The sequence below is a fragment of the Microtus pennsylvanicus genome, chromosome 7, assembly GCF_037038515.1.
Source record: "Microtus pennsylvanicus isolate mMicPen1 chromosome 7, mMicPen1.hap1, whole genome shotgun sequence".
NCBI lineage: Eukaryota > Metazoa > Chordata > Mammalia > Rodentia > Cricetidae > Microtus > Microtus pennsylvanicus.
Genome location: NC_134585.1, coordinates 96,348,078 through 96,366,363, shown reverse-complemented (window position 1 = coordinate 96,366,363; position 18,286 = coordinate 96,348,078). Strand labels below are relative to the sequence as shown.

Below are 18,286 nucleotides of genomic sequence, written 5' to 3'. Positions count from 1 at the left end.
AGTCAACTGGCTGCTCTCCTGACTATTTCTCCCCTGAATCAGGAGCTCCAGATAGGGGTCCATTGGGTGTGGCAAATTAGAACATTTTCTAACTGGAAACTGTGCCTTTCCTGGTGATGCCTAAATATGAAAACTGCTTTCATTGTCAGCTGTGGTAATGCTATTGAAAGGGCATTTCTCATTTTTCTCAAGTTATTAAATCGAAATGCAAATGTAAGCTCTATTTCTTTAGGCTTCTTGTTTTAGTGTGTAGCTTTATCTAAAAACTACAATACATTATCCAACACAATAGTCTTTCACCCTAACTTTTCATAAATAAGCTTTCTTTTCTTAACTTATTGCGATAAAATATACACAACATGAAAGTTTTAGAAGTGTAGAGTCAGTGACAATAAGGACATTCATGCTGTCATGAAACTGTCACCACAACTCCCAGAACTTTTTCAAATTCTCCAGCTAAGACTCTGGTTCCATGAAACAATAAGCCCCCATTATCCCTTCTGCCCAGTTCTTGGCAACTTGGAATCTATTTCCTCTCTAGGGACTTAGTTATTCTAAGCATCCCGTATAAGTAGAATCATATGATAAGCTTGCTTTTAGAAAAATCTACTTAACAATTAAATACTAACCAGGATAGGCATTTTTATCTTCTTGGTTAACAGCTTTTTTTTTTTTTAATAAAAATCATCACATACCAAGCTCTGAGACACCTCAGGAGGCCCAGGTAAGGTTATGTAGTGGCTAAAAGTTATAATTTTTTTTTCTTTTCTTTTGGTTTTTGAGACAGGATTTCCCTGTAGCTTTGGAGCCTGTCCTGGAACTAGCTCTTGTAGACCAGGCTGGCCTCAGAACTCAGAGTTCCTCCTGCCTCTCCCTCCCAAGTGCCGGGATTAAAGGCGTGCGCCACCACCACCCAACTACACTCTTTTAAGTTTGCTGATGTGCACAATCTTTCCTTTGAAATAAGTGGGGCTATCATGGTAGGGAGTTCAGCAGCTTGACGGACGGTCCATCCCTCATGTCCAGTCACAGCAACAACAGCCTAGAGTGGAAACTGAACTTCTTCATCAGGACGGGAAAAGGGGAAGCCTGGATTGGTTCAGTTCCAGAGTTAGTCAAGACTGTGAAGGACACGGCTGAAGAGTATGAGAAGGTGACAGGGAAAACTTTCACCTGACATTTCTGAAGAGTCAATGGGAGCTGCCAATCAAGTGAGCACCTTTTCAGTGCGTATCAGGACAATCAATGGCTCAATAGCCCTCACAGATGCCTGCAGGAGACTCTCACCCAGCCACTAACGCCTTCAGGAGACTCCAGACTAGTAGAAACTGGAGCTAGGCGGTCACCTGACCTGCCCAGCCACTCCAAAGTCTTTCTTTGCCAAAGTCAGCTTGAGATGATCCTTAAATGATCATGCCTGCGGCATGTGAGATGATCTTAAGCACAGATAGTCTAGTCTTACTGGATCAGATGTCAACCTGGTAGGGAGGGGTTCCTCCCACACCCATGGAACCTGCAGCACACACATCTAGTCCGGCTACCCAAGTAGCATTCTCATCATTAGGTGGCAGGCCAGTTCTTCCCCTTGTTCACAGCCCCTATGAAGAAGCAGCAGAGAGGCCAACGAGACATCATCCAAACGGTATAATTGTCTACTTGTGTAAGGTAGGGTAGGCTAAGCTGGTTGCAGAGAGAGTGGGTGACTGCCAGGGCTGACAGCTCTAGGCACAGACAGCAGCTTCTATAGGACAGAAAAGTTTAAGAATGGCTTGAGACAGATCTAAGTGTAAGACCAGCCTCATATACATAGTGAGGTCTAGGAAAACCAGCCAGGGCTACATAAAGAACCAGACTTAAAAAAAAAAAAAAGGAAGAGCAGGAAGGCAACGGCAAGCAGGCAGAAAGGTGGGTCCGAGAGCAGAGATTGTGGAGATGTGAGACCATCAGGAACTGTGTAACTGCTGAAAGCTGAGATGAGAGAGGGGAGAACATGGAGGGTGGGCAGAGGAAGACACTGCAGGCAGGGGCTCCTGGGAGAGTTACTACCTCCAGGTGCTGAGGAGAAGGCCAGAGCTGGGGTCCTGGCACCTGAAGCACCACACTGCAGCAGTAGGTACCAGGTAACAGACACCTGGCTGTAACAGTAAGAGCTACACGGGCTCAAAACCCAAAGCTTGGCACTCCAGAAACAAAGGGAACGAGCCTTTATCTAGTTACAGTTTCCACATGAACTGGTATATGACCGTGTGGCAGCACCACCCAGCAGCGGTTCTCTCTCCTTATTTATTTCTGCATTGACAGGAAAATGGATTTAAAAAGCCTAGCAGACATAAAGATAAAAAGGGGGAGGATTTGCTGAGTCTATTTCCACTATCCATTTGTGTAAACCATCCCTTGCTCTCAGAGGACTGGGAAACAGTAGGAAAGGCCCTTTGCTTATTTATCCCTGTGCTTCGGAGTCCAGAACCTATGCTAAAACGGGGGAAATGCCAAGTAGAAACTCAGCTATGCCTGCAAGTTATGAGAATACTCACATCAAACAATCAAACATTCTACACCAAACAGTAACTGCTGAAACAAAGTCCTAAAATTGGCAAAGGTAGATATCATGGAAGGTGCCTAAACTTTTTCTTTTCTTGCCATTTTCATGTGTGTGTGTCGTATGAGAGTATGCATGCGTGTAGGCACACGGCACAGATGGGATTGTGGGAAATCAGCCACCATGGCTCTTCTGCCACTGTCTTAACTAAGGTGAGGTTTCTCGTGCAACCCTGCTGCTGGTATATCTAGTTTTGCTCTGGGGATCCCCTGTCTTACCCTAAAGCTGGAATTACCAGGAGGGTTGCTGTAATACCCATGAGGGTTCTAGAGAACCAAACCCAGTCCTCCATTCACAAAGCAAGTTCCTTAACCACTGAGCCATCTCTTCAGTCCCTAAATTTTTTTCTTAATGGGAAACAATAAGGGAGGGGATACAGTATGTGTACGTGTTGAATATTGTTAAGAACACTATTAAAATATTTTTAACTGGGTGTGGTGGCGCACGCCTTTAATCCCAGCACTTAGGAGGCAGAGGCGAGTGGATCTCTGTGAGTTCAAGGCCAACCTGGTCTCTCTGTAGCACATTTCAGGACAGTCAAGATTACACAGTGAAACCCTGTCTCCAAATGTTTTAAAATAAACAATTTGCTTCCTAACTCCATTAACCATAAAAGACTACCGAGCGGTATTTATTTCATGGTTCTGCTATGGGGATGTTTATGATGTGTATATGCTTGCATGTCCATGCATGTGTATGGGCAGGTGTCCATGTCCACACATGCAGGGGCTAGTCCACATCTTGCCATTTAAAACTATTTTCACTAGAAGATATATTTAAAACCTGAAGGAAACCTGCTTCTACTCCTACGTTTTGATTTAGTTCCAGTAAGACCATTTAAGAAAAAAGATCTTTAGACAGCTGCAGACATGTCAAGTCAAATTGTTTCTAAATAAGGATTCTTACCAATAATAAGGACTTTTTGACATTTTACTCCAGAAAAATAATTATTATTTTGCTAGCCTTCTTAGAAGGTTGCAAAATGGGCTGCAAGTTTACTGCATGAGGGCTAACACTTTTATATATATTTAAAGGAGTATAAGATTATTAAAAGCAGACACTTAGAAACTGCTTTTTCTAAAAAGCACTGACTCCTCCCCTCAGGCCCATGAGATAACGAAAAGCACAATGGAGACCTGGCACCTCTGCCTTTGCTTTTCATCTGTCTCCTCGGGCATTTCACAAAGCATCAGGATCCCAAAGAAACCTACATCTCTCCATCTAAGTCTAAGTCAGACCCCCACCCACCCACCCACCCACCAAGGGCAGGTGTCATGGTGGTGAGGCCGTCCTGAGCAGGAGAAATCATCTTCAAAGAACCAGATTAGTCCCCTCAGCAGTGAGGGGGATAACGCCTCAGTGAACCATGAGGGCTATTTGTACACTGTGAAGATGTATTGCTATGATTGGTGTAATAAAAAGCTGAATGGCCAATAGCTAGGCAGGAGGTATAGGCAGGACTTCCAGGGAAGGGAAGAGGAGATTAATTCAGACACCACGGAGATGCGAGATGTCGAACATACAGAATAAAACACACGGGGAAGTCACATGGTAAAATGTAGATTAATAAAAGCAGATTAATTTAAGTTATAAGAGCTGGTGAAATAAGCCTAAGCTAAGGCTGAGCTTTCAGAATTGATAAGTCTCTGTCATTATTTGTGAGCTGGAGACCCAAAGAAAAATCCAACTGCAGGACCAGCCTGTAAGACCCGATCTGAAACAGTGATCTAAAGGGCCATACCTTGGCCAGGACTGCCTAGCCATACCCACTATCCTGTGCTGTCTTCCTTTATTAAAAACTGACGCTCCTGTCAATAATTTGAAGATGAACTCGGGGCATCCTTTCCTCTCTGGACTGATGGCATCTCCTTTCTGTTTTCCACCATCACTGATCTTCTACCCTGGAGTTATTAAATGACTTGATGGGGCTGTGGGAGCTGATATTCCTGCCCTAAAACTCTGGTTGCAGATTGTTCAATAACAGGGTCTTTAATCCAAGTTTTGGGGAAGCAGAGGCAGGCAGTTCTCTTTGACTTCAAGACCAACCTATACTGCATAGCAAGGTCCAGGGCGGCCAGGACAGAGATGCCAAAAACTCAAAATAGAGAAACAAAAAAACCAAAAAAATCAAAATGAATTATTTTCATTTCTTTTTCTCTTATTTTGCTTTGCTATGAACAGACCCACTTTAGATATATTTATTTCATATTACTCAACATAACAAAGGAAGATATTAAAACAAGACTGTAATGGGCCTTACTTATCAACTCACTAAATAAGACAACCATTCATTTCTCCTTTAAAACAACAGCATGTAGTTGATTTTTTGAAAGCAGGCATAGAAGTCCAAAGGGAAACTAGTATTCATCTCATGTAATTAAGCATTCAACTTGCCAATCTGTGCACAGCCAGTGATTTACCAAGCTGATGATCAAGCAGAGGTGAAGGCAGAGCAGCAATTCCTAAGATCTATGCTTAGGGATGCATGTAAGGACCTTAGCTTCATCAGTTTATATTCTTCCCACAGCGCACAGAAATCTATCCATACCCAAGGCTGTTAAACTGTAAATGTACCTAGAAAGGCAAGGCGCTCCGTCTGCAAGGTCCTAAGGAAACTCAAGTAAATAGTGTTGTTTGCCTGACTTGGTTTAGAACCGCAAACAGACACTAAGTCAGGAGCGGTGGCCCATCTTGTCATGCCTCCGGTTCAAAGTTGAAGGCAGGAAGGTAGAGGGGGCACGGGAGGCATCGTGGCACACACCTTTAACCCCTGCCTGGTCTACATAGAGAGTTCCAGGACACCCAGAGTTACACAGAGAGAACCTGTCTCAAAACAAACGAACAGAAAGACTTATAGGCTTAGCGTTCAGCCTTAAACGTCCCTCTCCATCCAGCCTTGCCTGCTGGATAGGCTACGGAGAATGCTGGTACTCACCAGTACAAAGTAGTAAGCAGCTAGCGCCGTACAATGGTGAAGAACAAAAAACTTGTCGCCGATCACTTTCCAATTCAAAAGGATAATCAATAAATCTGCATGAGAGAAAAATGAGATTTCACATTATACAAAAGCTGCTTGGTCTTATGAGCGTATTAACCTCATTGTCTGGTAACTCTTAGCTGCCCATTCTGACAATACTAGTATTTATTTTTGTTTGTTCATTTTTGAGAGAGTTCATGTAGCTTAACTAGCTTCCAATTTGTTATGTAGCTGAGCTTCACCTGGAACTCCTGATCTTATTTCAGCGCTGGGATTGCGGACATACATTGCCTTACCATGCCCTTAACAGAAAAAGAAAAACCTAGTAAACCCACTAAGAACTGTTCAAAAAGCCTACAAGTAAAGAGAAGGCACCACTTTCTCATTAAGAGACTCGGTCTACATATTCTGACTCAGTTCAGTTTAACAAAATAGAAACTGCTCAGAATATTAACACAACTATTTTCTTTAGCAAATGGTTGAACATCAAATGTAGCCGGGGAAACTGACGGTCACCATGGGTTCACACTTGTGGCATTAGAGCTTCTAGAATGTAAAGGTTTCATTTTCAAAAACAAAAATTACTAGCACAAAACTAGATATAAACATCTTGAAAGAGGGCTCAAGCTACAAATTTTAAAGAGAAACTAAATACTATAACTAAGAAAAATAAGAATATCAGTAATTAATTTCTTTCAATATATCCATCTTCCCTGTATGTTTTGGCTGCTTGGTCACAAGCTATGACGATTTTGTAGCATATTCTATAGAGACTGAGATGGCCTTACTTTGTGTGCTCAATGTTTTACAGATGGTTATCTTACTTAGGAGAGTTTTAATAATTTTATTCTGTACACGATCCAGAGCTGCTGAGGTGGTATCTCGGTACAGCGCCTGCCTGGCATGCATAAAGCCGGCAGGCCTGGTCCCCAGCACCACAGGAGCTGCACGGTGGCGCCTGCTTGTAATATCGACAATTTTAAGTTGAGGAATCTAAAGTCAAGGTTATCCTTGGCTACATAGCAAGTTTGAGGCCAGCCTGGGCTACAAGGGACCCTATTTCAAAAACGAAAACAAGCTAACACAAACAGGATTGTCTGAGAGTTACTATTCTGTAATGACAGCATCAGTGATCCAGGATGTAACACACTATGAATTGTGTGATCGTGGCAAAGACACTTTCTGTCAAAGGAGAAAATCTTTCTCAATTTGTTGAGAAGTTCCTTTTTTAAATTCAGTTACCAAATAATCCAACAGTCTATCATTACTCTAAAACCTACCCTTTCCTCTTAAAGAGTTACTTATCTCAATATAGTTATTTTGTTACAATTCACATCTTCATGGCACACAAATTTTCTATGAAATTCATCCCTTGTCTTTATCATTGTTGCATCATGTTTTATTTTGACTTTTATTTTCTTTCAGTTATTTACTAAGTTGTAGAATTATAAAATAGGGTTCAAATATAAATGTCCAAATCGTAGCTGACCTCTTTGTTTGATTACCCACAAGACAACCCAAAATGTTTGTAATTGCAGCTAAGATGGCATATTCTCTACTTCCCTTATCCTCGCTGTAGAAAAGGCCAACCCAAACCCTACCCAACATGAGAAAAAAATGGAGTAGGAGAATGTGGAGTCAGAATCCACATCTTAACTGATCATGTCTAGACAGCTTACATGTGCAAACAAAAAATCATGTCTACTGGAACATTCTTCAAGAGCCCTGGCACAGGTATCACTAACTTTATAGTAATTATACTAATAGCTCTTCAGGAAAGAGAAAGGCCACTGTTTTGCTTCTGCTTTTTTAAGTGTGAAGGCCTCTGTAACTCAGTCCTTTCTTGATCTAGAAAGCCAAAGGGTAAGTTTCAGGCCTGCCACCATTGAAGGTTTTATTTTTTTTCCCTGTGCAGATCCTCAAAGCTAATTTTCAAATAAGCCAAAAGCATAAACTCCATTTTTGCATCACTCCATGAGTAGTTTAAAAAGTAATGAGCAATGAAAAAATGCTATCACATACCAGAAATGAGGTAGCCTGAAGCAGTTGCAATATTCAATTTCACAAGCATTGGATCACCCCTATACATATTCAAAACAAAACAAACAAAAACCCACATTATCTTCTTAAACATATGAACATATTATCTGATTTATTGAGACAAGGCTTCACAAGGTCCAAGCTGGCCTTGAACTTGCTAGAGCCAGCCTTGAACTAGAATTCCTGTTTCCACTTCCCCTGCTAGGTTCACAGGATAGAAAGCACATCCAACACAGTAACAACTGTTTTAATCAGAAGACCTGTTGTCCATATTTCCCATAGAGTTTACTCGAAGGTTAAACTGCCTCTAGAATCTTCCTGATGACCAATCATTGATTCTCGGCATTTAAATTGGGCTGAAATCTTTAAGAAACCATCTAACATCAATCCACACTGAGGTTTGCAGTGCCTAAAACACAGCTCCTAAGGATGGCCAAGGGCAGCCTATGTATTTTCTAGAGTGCTCAGAACTATTCCAGAAGCTCCAAATCCAGGGCATAACAGTGTGTTTGTGCTTTAAAGGCAGAGGCAGCACCCAGTTTCACTGCACTTCTGGAGGAAGCCTGAGGGCCCACTGGCCTATGGGGAAGTGGGTCACTAACAATTCTGGACTCTATTCTAAACCTATCTACAAACAGTCTTAGAAATGTGTCTTCATATGACTTGTTCACATACGGACTGAAATTGAATTTTAGATGCCGATTTTTAAAAATTCCTTACTTAGAATCAGTGACTCAAATAAACAAAGAAATCATCTATCCCACCTTTGATTTTTGAGACAATACAGTCCTATCAATATTACTCTACTGAGGATGGAACAGATTTGCCTATTACCTGATAATGTGGTCAGAACAGGACAATTTGACCATGGTATTGTGACCAGGTTCACAGATGCATATCAATATAAAGAATTTATTTAAAAATTTTCTATCTAGTTTATTATTAGTAATATATCTGAGTATCATGGCTATGTGAGTATAGGTGTGTGCACGCTAGTGTGTGTGTGTGTGTGTGTGTGTGTGTGTGTGTAAAGGACAACTTTCAGGAGTCTGCTCTTTCAGCCCACCATTCATGTGGGTTCCAGGGGTTAACCTCAGGTCACCAGGCTTGGGCAGGGCAGGGTGTAACCTGCTGAGCACCCCACTAGCCTAGGATGGGCACATATTTGTTCCACTCCATCTTTCATGTGATTTGTGGTATGAGTTATTTTAAAATTAACACAAAACAAAACTGGTAATAGCTGAACTAAAATGGAAATGCAGAAGAAAAGTCACATTTTCGTCATACATTGTGACCTGTAAATAAATGCAATCCAAGAAAACTAGACCTGGAATAAAGCATAGACCCAAAGGGGGGAAAAAAAACAGTAAAATGTATGTTAGGTTAAAGTTTACCAAGGCAAAACCTGACCAAGAAGCCACATCTATTTATTTTTTTATACAATGTACTTCTCAAAGGACTTGTTCTGTTTACGATCATGTGAGAAAAATAAATATGGGTGAATTAAAGGTACAGTTTATGTAGACTGAGAATAAAAAATCTGGTCAAGGTATGAAATATGCTAAATTGAGTTATTTTGGGAAAAAAATCTTCCTAATGGAAATGAAAATGAATCAGCTGGTATGATCCTAAAGGGATAATTTTACACTTATGGCAGGGGGTCGTATCACAGCGGTGGTCCAAACACCTGGTTAAATTGTCCTGTATCCACGGAACACAGTCACCTCTCATCAGTACGTCCCACACCTACTTACTCCCTTACATTGAACTGACCTAACCCTTCCTAAGTAGCTCCAGCAGTGTGCAAAACTTGCACAATTGCAACCATACTTAAAGTGTCCAGAAGAGCTGCCTCCATGTTTACCTTGGATTATGACATGTGCTAGATCCATCACATTAATAATAAGTGCTTCCTGTGTGATTTTAACCCCTCTCGCATGGCCATCTCTCATTTCAGTTCTTTGGCGGCAAACAATAGGCCTCACACAAGTTTAAAGGCAAACCTTTAGTGGCTACTCCAGCTGACTGTCCTAGCTCAAAGATGACGCTGCTTTTCTCACGACAGTGTTTGGAATAACGTGGTTTTGCTCAACTCATCATATTCTCTTTGTTTTAGGTAACAAATTGCAATATGAAAGCAAAAGGGCCCTCTTTGTGTTCACATCTAAAATCATTTTAATATAACTGGCTGAAGTAGGACTGACTATAAGCACTTTAATAAGGCAGACATCAAAAATAATCGATATGTTTAAGTAATGCAAATGAGGCTTCTATTAATAATTCATAGCAAAGCATAAGTCAAAATGAATAACAACTGGGAAAGAAACAGCTTACCAGAGTGGATCAGCTATAGTAGGCTCATCAAATAAGAAGAGGTATAAGCCAAAAGTCCCAACCAGCAAAGAGTGGCACGTAGATACTACCCTGAAATGAAACAAGGCACACACACAAAGCTCTCAGATTCCTTGCAGCAAATGACTTGTTCCTCTAAGACATTTTTCATCCTGAAAAAATGCACACCTTGGAGCATTAAAGCTAAATATGAAAGAGTGCAATCAACGGAGGAGAGTATATTTGAGGATGGCTAAACACCGTCATTTAAAGGCGACGGGGGCATGACTCAGCAGCAAAGCCCTTGCCTCCCATGTATAAGCCTCTAGGTTCACGAATCAATAATTAAGGGCCGGGGTGGTGACACACGCCTTTAATCCCAGCATTCAGAAGGCAGATGCAGATGGATCTCTGTGAGTTTGAGACCAGCCTGGTCTACGTTATCTATAACAGCCAGATTTTTATGGTAGGACCATGCCTTAAGAAACATAATGGTAATAACAATGATGATAATGATATAGTCATTTAGAAATTATAGGGCCACAGCTTTATTTTCAAATGAACAGGTTCTACAATCCCAAGTGAATCGTTTCTCTGTGTTAAGCTTCTGAAGTGGAAACACACTTGATGAAGCTGTTAACAACAGAGACTTGTCTAAACTGGCACCGCTGACAAGGTTACGACCCTGTGCCCCCACGTTCTATCCACAGCAGTTGAGCTGCAGGAGAGTGCTCGCATCGCCACCACCCTGCACGCAAACACTGCCTCTAAGCCACCACACAGGTGGTTCCTACTGCTATTCAAAAACCTAGGAGAGGGAAGAATAACCTCTCCTGAACTCCTGCAGAGGGATTAGTGACCACGTGTCAAAAACGTTTCCTTCTCAGCTCCCTCCCAAGAAGGTTCAGCAGGTAAAAAGCACCTGCTTGCTGACTCTGAGTCCTGGAGAACCTGAACTCAGTCCCCATGGCCCATATGGTAGAGGGAGGGACTCTCCTGATGTCCACACACATGCAATGATGTCTGTGCCCACAAACATACAAAGATACAGAATGCATAAAAACTTTTAGGTTTCCTTTTGTAAAATAAAATCTAAGTTTTAAATTTTGTTTCTTACAGACAGGCTTCAAGTGTTAGTCTTCATGAAGTGTTAAACGGTAGGCGAAGTATGGTAAGTGCTCAGAGGGCAGAAATGACATTTTGTCAAAAGTTCTCACTATGCCGAACAAGACATGCAGAAGCAGACGCTAGGGACGACCCGTCAGTCTGGATCAGAACCTTCATTTATACAGCTAAGTGCTGTGACGGCATTGGGAGGTGGAGGCAGGAAAATCAGAAGGCTATCCTGGGCTACATAGTGAGCTGCAGGCCAGCCTGGGATACGTGAGACTCCGTCTCAGAAAAGCAAAGTAACAAAAACCACCCCAAAAGTCTATACTTGCAGAAGCTGCTGTTGGTAAACACTTGAGATTTTTATCTTTTTAAGACCATGGTCCTGGAAAAGCAAAAATGCAGATCCTCTAGTAGCTAAAAAGAAATGCCAAAGGGAAAGATTTCAAAGAAGAGTTGCCTGCTGTTTGGAGCATATGTCAAGGCTGGAGGCTGAGTTTTAGGACATAAATATGTAATTCCAGCCAGCTTTCCTTTGTACTCGTTATCCCTAAATTCCAAGTATACAAGCTGGAGCAGGAAGCAGGCAAGAGAGAGACGAGAAAAATGCTATTCGAACAGCTAAATGAATCTCATATGAGGCCAGATTCCTTCCTCGAAGCAGAACTTGGTTTCACACGTTATAATTTCCTGCATCCCAGAACAGTGATGATACTGAATAACGCAAAATAGTTTCCAATTTCATTTTCATCTCTGCTTCCATTTCTCGGTACCCGCCCTATTCTTTGGTTTGCAGCCACACAAGATTCAGAAGCTTCCACATATTCTAACCACATTGAAAGAGAAACAAGAAAAGGAGTTCAAAATATATCCAGAAAATCTATATCTCTCCCACTCATCTTTCTCACCAGTTTTTCTATCTACAAATATTAGAAAAGTTTCTTTGTTTGTTTTTAATAACGATATATAGGCTGAAGGGATGGCTCACTGGCTGCTCTCCCAGAGCATGGGAGTTTGGTTCCCAGTACCCACATGGGGGGGTCAAAACCATCCAGTCCCAGGGGATCCAACACTCTTCTAACCTTCACGGGCACCCACGGTGCAGACATAGATGCAAGCAAAACACCCATACTGTATAAAATAAAATACAAGTTTTTAGAAAGAATAAATCTAGAAGGATCTAAATCATAATTAGAAATTCATGATAAGTTATAGACTATACTTTCTGCCCTCTGGTCTGTAGAATTCAATCACGCTGAGGGGGCTAACTCGCACAGGCTAATATTCACAATCCCAGAAATGTTTTCTTTTGTTACCACCACAAAAGGATAAGTGTTTGTTGTAAATTTTTCAGAGAGGGGTGAAAAACCAGTTGGAGTCTACTAAATTTTCCCAAACTTACATAGAAAGTGGAGAAAAAACACCCCTAGCATTTTTCGTTTATGTGTATGGATGTTTTGCTTGCATGCATGCCTAGTGCCGGTGAGGGCCAGAAGAAGGTATCGGATCCTGTGGAGCTAGAGTGACAGGAAGGTTGTGAACTGTGGTGTGGGTGCCAGGACCTGAACCCAGGTCCTCTGGAAGAGCAGCCAGTGCTCTTAACCGCTGAGCCACCCCTAGTCCCACCATCTTCTGATGTAAGAATTCTTAAACTGTTGTGTGGGATCTTGACTTTCCTTCTACTCCTAAGATCCAACAAAAAAGAATTATTTCATAAAACTATTTTTAAGTCAATTGATCATATTTTCAGGGTCTTACCTTGAGTTCCATTCGATCTTCTTGTCGATGCTAAGACTATTGTAACCTGTACAAACTTTGGCTGAAAACCAGTAACTTACAAAATGGAAAAGAATCTGGAAGAGGAGGAAGCTGCTACAAAGCGTGCCGATGACCACTTTGGTGTTGGCATCCATAGCTCTTCCACCTGCTGAGAGAAAGGACAGCTCTGAGTTGTTACTGCACGATAAGCCTATGATATTTTTTAAACTTTAACAAATATACATTTATTTTAGTATTTTAATAGAAATAAGAATATAAGAGGCCGGGCGGTGGTGGCGCATGCCTTTATAATCCCAGCACTCGGGAGGCAGAGGCAGGCGGATCTCTGTGAGTTCAAGACCAGCCTGGTCTACAGAGCTAGTTCCAGGACAGGCTCCAAAGCCACAGAGAGAAACCCTGTCTCGAAAAAAAACCAAAAAAAAAAAAGAATATAAGAAAATTTCAATCTAAGGAAAACAAACAAGAAGTTGTGAGCCTCCAGTTTCTTCGCATTTACGATGTGTCAAGTGTCATACATTTGTTATTTAAAACAAAAAAAAATTTTTTTTGAGACAGGGATTCTCTGTGTAGCCCTGGCTGTTTTGTAGATCAGGCTGGCCTCAAACTCACAGAGATCCACCTGCCTGACTCCCCAGTGCTGAGATTAAAGGTGTGTGCCTCCATGCCTGTCACAAAAATACTTTAAGTACCTGAAAGGTACTCTATACCTTAAAGGTCTCCATATCATAAAAAAAAATCTAAACATTTTAACATCACAATTCAAACTTATCTAATCTTAGGAGTTTAACATTAGGAGAAAATTTTAATTACTACAATTGAAATTCTTCTTTTAATGACGTTGTTTTAATTCTATTCAGACAAATAGACTGATTTCTCTTTGACTCAATTTTCTCATCTAAAAACTGGGAGTTGATAGGGTAATTGCTAAGACATATTTAAGTCCCAAATCACAGAACATTGCCCACAATAAAAAACAAACAAATAATAAATTACAAAGTTAAAAAACTTATTGCATTATGGACATAATATTGAAGACAAAATTAAAATGTTACGAAGAAATAAATAATTAAAAAGAGCCATAGAGACTGAGAGATGGTTCAGCAGTGATGAGCCCTCACTAGTCTTGCAGAGGATCTGGGTTTAACTCTCAGCAACCCCATCTGGTGTCTTTTCAAGTATCTCCAATTTCAGGTCCAGTGTCTAATGCCCTCTTTTGGCCTCCACAGATACTGCACTACCATGCATAAACACACATGATATGCACAATTAAAAACAATTAAAAAGATTAAAAAGATCTTTTTTTTTTTTTTGGTTTTTCAAGACAGAGTTTCTCTGTAGTATTGAACCATCCTAGAACTTGCTCTGTAGACCAGGCTGGCCTTGAACCCACAGAGATCCACCTGCTTCTGCCTCCAGAGTGCTGGGATTAAAAGTGTGTGCTACCACTGCTCAGCTAAAAATCAAATAAATAAAAGAAAAACAAAACAAAAATCACATCACTGTGAATATTAAGTCATTGGTAATATTAACATTTTTACATAGACCAAAAAGCTTCCATGTTTTTTTTTTAATCTCATTTACAAAAACTATTTTGTTTTACTTTTTTAAAAAAAGAAGCTTTGGGTTGTAAGGACAGTTAGTGAAAAGAATAGCAATGTGCATATACATACATACACACACATACACACACTCACACACTTCAAGTTTGTTTTCTGTGCTGCTGGGCTCAACTTTTATTTTTGGCCCCTAAAAAAAATAGTCTTAAGGCCAGGCATAGTGGCACTGGTCTTCAATCCCAGCATTCAGGAGGCAAAAGCAGGTGGATATCAATGAGTTCCAGGTCATCCTGGTCTATACAGTAAGCTTCAGGACAGCCAGGGACATATAGCCATGTATATTCCTGAGACCCTGTCCTGGTGGGGGGTGGGTATCTTAGATACATCCAGGCCACAAAGTGCTAGGGCATGTGTGCATATCCAGAAGCAGAGTGTTTCTGTCTTTGATGGGGCTGGTCCTCAGGGGAGAGGAAAATGAATCAATATATATTTTCAAGCTCCTAATTTGAAGAAATAAAGACACTTACTAAAGTCAATTCACCAGAGAAAGACCAAGTCATTGCCTGAGCTAGCAATAGCCCCACTTCATCCACTGCCAACCAGGACACCATAATTTGAATCAGTCTCCCATGGGGCTCCTTCTGACAGAATTCATATGTTTGGAATGAATTACGGCCCCCACCCTCTGTCACTGCCTCTCTCTATGGGTATATGCTTGGTGAAATTATTGACATTGCAATTCTTCTCTGTAAGACTCCATTAACTTTATTGCTCATTTGCTTTTTATATCTCTTTTATTTCAATGTGTGCTTGACATTAAAAAAATTAGTTTGTGGCCTTTTAGCTTAGGCTTACTATTAACCAAATAATACATAAAAGTAAACATTGTACATCAACTGAATGTGTTATCACTTGATTATGTGGGACATAAGGAAAAGCGCTTTCGAAAGGTAAAACAAACACAGCGCTGGCAGTCAGGTGGATGGCTACTTAAAGAGAATGGAATCAATGAGCAGAAGGTACTGAGAGTCTAAGCCGGCGGTTCTCAGCTGCGGGTCAGGGACTGCACAGCAGAGATCCTGTATATCCGATGTTTACATTACAATTCACAACAGCAGAAAATCACAGTTAGGAAGCAGCAACAGAATAATTTTATGGTTGGGGTCACCACAACATGAGGGTCGCAGCATTAGGCAGGTTGAGGACCACTGCCCTCAGCTCAGCTGTGAGGTGATTTGCCTGAAGGCTTGGGCTGCTGGCCCTGGAGCACGGGCTGCTGGCAGACTTTTGTTAAAATACAATGTACACAGGAGCACTTCTTAAATGTTTACTAAAAGGTATCATAAAACTTAGCATACATTACCAGGTCTGTGAACTGTCCCTTTACTGATACACTAAATAAAACACTCCAACAATTCACCATTAAGAAACACAGTATGGGGCCAGGCATGGCAATGTGCGCCCTTACTCCCAGTAGTCACGCCTCTAATCTCAGCAATAGGGAGGCAGGGATAGAGACATTTCTGTGAGTTCAAGGCCAGCCTGGTCTATATAAAAGGACCCCAAGGACCCCGTCTCAAAAGAAAAAAGGAAGAAAGAGAAAAAAATGCAGTATAGACTCAAACGTGACTCAGGGTAAAGGTACTTGCACCAAACCTGACAACCAAGCTCCAACCCTGGGATCCACAGGGTGTAAGGAAAGAACCGATTATCAAATTGTCCTCTGACCGCTACATGCATACTTTGATGCACACGTGTGTGCACGCGCGCGCACACGCACTCACACAAAATAAATATAAACTTTAAAAATATACTATTTCCCCCAAGCCTTAGATTTTGTGGATCATTTGTTATATATTTGGATATATAGATGGATGAATATGTTATATATTTTTAAAAGGCTTACTATTTTATGTGTATTAGTATTTTGCCTGCATGTATGCACACTCGATGCATGCCTGGTGCCTGCAGAGGCCAGAAGAAGGCAGTGGATCTCCTGGAACTGGAGCTACGGAAGGTTGTGAGTTGTCATGTGGGTGCTGAGATTAGAACCCAGGTCCTCTCCAAGGATAGCAAGTGTTTTTAGCTGATGAGTTATCTCTCCAACCCCCAGTGGTTTATATTTTCAACAGACTTGTTTTCTGTTTCCTTGGGTTCGACGACAAAAAGATTTCTTTGCCAAAAAAAGTTTCATTTGTAACTAAACAAAGAACACCATATATTCAAGCTGTGACTTCTATTAAAGGCTCAGCAAACAGAAGCTAATTAAATTGTTCTACTCTCAGCTCTGCTTCTTAATAAGCAGCTGCTTGCTTAATCAGTCATGCCAAACCGAGGACTCACCTAGAGATGATTACAAGTGCCCCGTCCCCCCAAGAAAACTAAGGCCTCTTGGTAGAAGCAATTGCACCTGTTTGTTCACTTTGGGTGCCTGAATCAGACAGCAGAAAGGCAAAAACAGAAAGAGAAAATAATTCCTAATATCAGCCTAGATAAAGGCCCTTCGAGGGCTTGGCAATCGCTAAGCGCAGGCGAACACAGGCAGCACAGACCGCAGAAGCAGCAAGCCTCATTCACGCCCCTCTACATGTGGCCTGCAGCTGGTAGGAAGCTGGGAAGCCGGCCTAGTGGGAGCTGGCCTAGAAAAGGCAACTGAAAACAGATAGGAGAAATGAACGAGATTGTTAAGAAATGAATTCTACCATATAATTAGCTGTCTGGATTCACAGGAATTGTGGACGCTAAAGAAACTTCCACCATCTTGCTGAGTATGACGAGGCTTGCTGGTCCTCTGCCCGCAAGGCAGCCAACTTTCAGGAGCTGTGTCTTAGATCAGAGCAAGCCTAGACCTCTCCCCCACTATGAAAGCCCTCCTTCCTCCTCCTGCAGGACACTCCCTCTGAATTTGGGATGCATGGCCCAGGAAACAGCAGAAAGAGCCCGTTGGGGCTTCACTTCAGAACCAACCATGCCTCCTACACTTGTCACTACCTACCAGGCGCGCTGTTGGGGAATGCTAAATGGGAGAGGTTTGTGCGCCAGCAGGGAGGCAAGGATATCTATTAAAAATCCCAGAGTTCAGGGAGCTATGGGATGCTCCTTGCTCACTAGGCATTAATACCTAGCAGAGATAGTGCATAGTGAAGAGATAGCCAATAGTATTCAAAGACTTGAACAAAAGAGAGGCTAGTAAAGAAAGACGACATTCTCTATGTATCTGTGTGCAGGCAGGTAGGTATGCAGAGGCCAGGAGACAACTTGTGGGTGTCATACATCAGGACCATCTTCCCTGGTTGTGTTTGTTTTTTGAGACATGCTCTCTCATTGGCCTAAGTAATCTACCCTAGCTAGCCAGTGAGCTTCAGGGGTCTGCCTGTCTCTTAACTACCAGAACTGACTTTTTTTTTCCTCTTTAATCATGGGTTCTGAGAACCAAACTTAGGTCCACATGTTTGTCTGGTAAGCACTTTACCAGGCAAGAGCCATCCTCCGGCCCAATACTTCAACTCTCCTTTCCCTCAGTTCATCATTCCCTTGTAAGTGCAGGGACTTCTGAGGGATGATGTCTGAACCACCAATGCTGTTCCCAGCAGGGATGCCCTTAGGAAGCAATGCCATGATGTTCAGTGGTAAACACCCTTAAAGGGGTATGGGATAGGGCTGTGTGTCTTTAAGAGCAACAGGGCAGAAGGAAGCAGAGAACAATGTCTCACTCATGCTTAGCATTCCTTTTCCATCTCTAGCTAGCTCCCTTCCCTGGGATACAGACGCCAGCAAATCTCCAGCTGTGCCTGTCTCCTAACAGACGTATTTCTTCCCATTTCACAAGAAAATGAAGGCTACCCAGCACAAACTCTCTTAACTTGACACTGTTCACTGCCTCCTTTTACCCTG

At 41.8% G+C, this 18,286-nt stretch overlaps 1 protein-coding gene across 4 annotated transcripts in view; it reads right to left on the bottom strand.

Moving 5' to 3' along the window:
• Nucleotides 1-18,286, bottom strand: part of Tlcd4 (TLC domain containing 4) — a 48,487-nt gene that overhangs the window by 9,315 nt on the left and 20,886 nt on the right. For all 4 annotated transcript variants that reach the window (XM_075981491.1, XM_075981492.1, XM_075981489.1 and 1 more), the window contains exons 2-5: nucleotides 12,816-12,981; nucleotides 9,951-10,040; nucleotides 7,599-7,657; nucleotides 5,535-5,629 (exon numbers count right to left, since the gene is read on the bottom strand). In XM_075981491.1, the coding sequence (XP_075837606.1) occupies nucleotides 5,535-5,629; nucleotides 7,599-7,657; nucleotides 9,951-10,040; nucleotides 12,816-12,970 (399 nt within the window). In that variant the 5' untranslated portion in view covers nucleotides 12,971-12,981. The remainder of the gene's footprint in view (nucleotides 1-5,534; nucleotides 5,630-7,598; nucleotides 7,658-9,950; nucleotides 10,041-12,815; nucleotides 12,982-18,286) is intronic.